Here is a 2,991-nt window from a genome sequence, read left to right as displayed (position 1 = left end):
GCGCGATGCACAATTGGCTGCGCAGCTGGTGGTTCTCGGGTCAACAACGACAGCGTCGCTCGCTAGTTGGACGACGCTGCACAACTGGCTGCGCAGCTGATGGTTATGGTTCTGCGCACAACGCATTGTTTTTTTCTTTTCTCTAACCTAGGCTTTGGTGCCAAGAAGAGAATGCTTTGAATGATATGTTTATTCTTCTCAGGAAGAGATATAATATACAATCCTAAGCCTAACCAAATAGGGAAGAATAATTACAAGAGATTACAAAGAGATTTCTCCCAAATTACACGAAATCCATCCTAAATTAGGAAATCCTAAATTATAAAAAACTATACAAGTCAACAGATTCATGAAGCCTATATTATATGCTTTGCATTGACGCTATTGAACTTTGAAAGTGATTTATCAGAAAAAGGAAACAGCCATGAAAGTACTTGAAAAACTTCAAGACACAGAGAAGTTTGACCAATAACATACCCGTAGTTGCATGTATAATTTGTAGTGAAGGGGTTCAGTGTAAGGGGACTTAATTAGTACTCTTTATAATAATAATCAAGACGGTGGTTCACTGCACCATGGCATGCGTATGAACTTTATCAAATCTTCATGGTGATAATCAATTATCACGTTCCTTGTTTAGTCTAGTTTAGATGGTTTATCTTGTTTCCAATTAACTACTTATAATAGAAACTTGACAAGATATTGCATGATCTCTAACGCTTAGAGATAAGAGGAGATGGTGAACGATCAAGAGGAATTGGACCCATGATTAGATGGGTAAACGAATTATTAACATCAATTACAGAAACTACTGTATTATATTAAACAAAGAGAATTACTTTTGACATAAAGAGAAAAATATAAAATGTTAGCTAATTTGAATGTGTAGTCCAGATTCAGTATGTAAATATAAGCATTTGTGACATTATCTTCTAATTTTTTACTCAAAATTAATTCTTTATAGAGGAATACAGTGGAAATATTTAATTTGCCCATGGATCGACAAGGATTGAAATGGTGCCATTGATGGAGGCGACAACACTTCGATTCTCGACTGATCTTTGCAGCTAACTGTCTCTCTCTCACACACTCACTCATTGAGACATTGCTGACATTATAAGGGCCATTCTATTTCACTTCATTTACTATTTATGGGTACATGATCGATCGGTGATGCTTTGAGCCTCGTGATATACTTTACATTCATCATTTCTCTTCAAACTCCCCTGCCCTAACCCGAATTAGTTCTCTCTCGCTCTCTCTCTCTCTCTCTCTCTCTCTCTCTCTCTCTCTCTCTCTCTCTCTCATGGATTTTCAGCCAAATACTTCTCTTCATCTATGTCTACCCAACAACGAACCGAACTTGGAGCTTGTCCTGGAGCCATCATTTACTTCTTCCTCATCTTCTTCTTTTAGTCCGTCCTTGGAACCCAAGCGCATGTTTTCATGCAACTACTGCCAAAGAAAGTTTTACAGCTCCCAAGCACTTGGAGGCCACCAAAATGCTCACAAACTCGAGCGCACTTTAGCCAAGAAAAGCAGAGAGAGGCTAAGTTCCGCGGCCCGAACTCATGATAGCATGAACCAACGAGCCGTATCTAACTACAGCTGCAGCAGCGATTCAGGTGCTAGTCATGCGGAGTTTCCGCAGGCACATCTTGGCGGGTTGAAAGTACATCAAGGACATGCCGGTAGGTTTGTTGGTCAAATGAACCGTGGATACAGATCGGAGAATGCTGAAGAGGATATTTGCCACCTTGACTTATCTCTGAGGCTTTGAGTTGTTTAGTCAATTGCACACTTTAAAATTTTAAATTAGCGTGTGTTATGATCTCATCGACTTTCATGTATGGTGTCCAATCATATAATTCGATTCCCAAAATTCAGTGAGTGTAGAGCTGAATGCAAATTATTCATATCAGATACAACAATCTGAAAAATAAGATGGTAAATTTTTTTTTTTTTTGAACAAACGATATTATCTTACCCTAAGACCAAACCCAATTCTGTGCTAAATGCTATTTTTTAGGTTTTATTCCCCCCCTCAAACCTAACCCAACTCATGCTAAATATGTAGGCTAAAAGCTAAAAGTCAAACAAAAGCCAAATTCTCCCTAAGATTTAGCCCAGAAAATGGTGTGGGCACCACCCGTGGGACCCCACCCACATGCTCATGTCTCCTAGGATTTATTGAATCCAACGGCTAAGATCGAATATAATCAAATCTAACGGTAAAAAAAAGATCTAACTGCCCAAATTTAAATCCAACAGTTAAAATAATTTAAAAAATTATTTAACTCAAAATTCACCCAAATTTAGTGATTTTTCAACATTTATCGGAATTTAAATATTTTTAGGTTAAAATGTTCATAAAATTAAATTATGATAGTGTACATAATTTTTTTTAAAATTACTTTGAAAGAAAAAATTAGCCTAAATTTATTCTTTAATAATCTCGGGCTAAAAAATTTAGGCTAGAAAGGTTGGAGCATAAAAACTATTTATGGGCTAAAACCTAAATTTTTTAGGCTAAAAATTTTAGGTTTTAGCCCAAGGATTGGAGATGGTCTAAGACCAAACCCAACCCTAAGTTAAATGCTATTTTTTAGGTTTTATTCTCCCCCCCCCCCAAAAAAAGAACCCAACCCATGCTAACTGTGTGGGCTAAAAGTTAAAAGCCAAATTCCCCTCAGGATTTAGCCCCAAAAATGGTGTGGGCACCACCAATAGGATCCCACCCACATGGGCATGTCTCCCAGGATTTATTGAATTCAACGGCTGAGATCAAATATAATAAAATCTAACGGTAAAAAAAAAAAAGATCTAACGGCCCAAATTTAAATCCAACAGCTAAAATGATTTAAAAAATTATTTAATTCAAAATTCACCCAAATTTAGTGATTTTTCAATATTTATCAGAATTTAAATATTTTTAGGATAAAATGTTCATAAAACTAAATTATGATAGTGTACATAATTTTTTTTAAATTA

The 2,991-nt window shown here is 36.2% G+C and overlaps 1 protein-coding gene across 1 annotated transcript; it reads left to right on the top strand.

The window, feature by feature from the left end:
* The first annotated feature begins 1,066 nt into the window (after positions 1-1,066).
* Positions 1,067-1,964, top strand: LOC126606509 (zinc finger protein 2). Its single transcript, XM_050273896.1, has one exon. It carries the CDS (start codon positions 1,307-1,309, stop codon positions 1,778-1,780), a length of 474 nt encoding a protein of 157 aa, XP_050129853.1. The 5' UTR covers positions 1,067-1,306; the 3' UTR covers positions 1,781-1,964.
* Positions 1,965-2,991: the final 1,027 nt, after the last annotated feature.

The sequence above is a fragment of the Malus sylvestris genome, chromosome 16, assembly GCF_916048215.2.
Source record: "Malus sylvestris chromosome 16, drMalSylv7.2, whole genome shotgun sequence".
NCBI classification, from domain to species: Eukaryota; Viridiplantae; Streptophyta; class Magnoliopsida; order Rosales; family Rosaceae; genus Malus; species Malus sylvestris.
This window is presented reverse-complemented; position numbering and strand designations above follow the sequence as displayed.

Excerpts from the sequence above, each read along its gene's own strand:
- LOC126606509 (XM_050273896.1), top strand. The coding sequence starts at position 1,307 with ATGGATTTTCAGCCAAATACTTCTCTTCATCTATGTCTACCCAACAAC.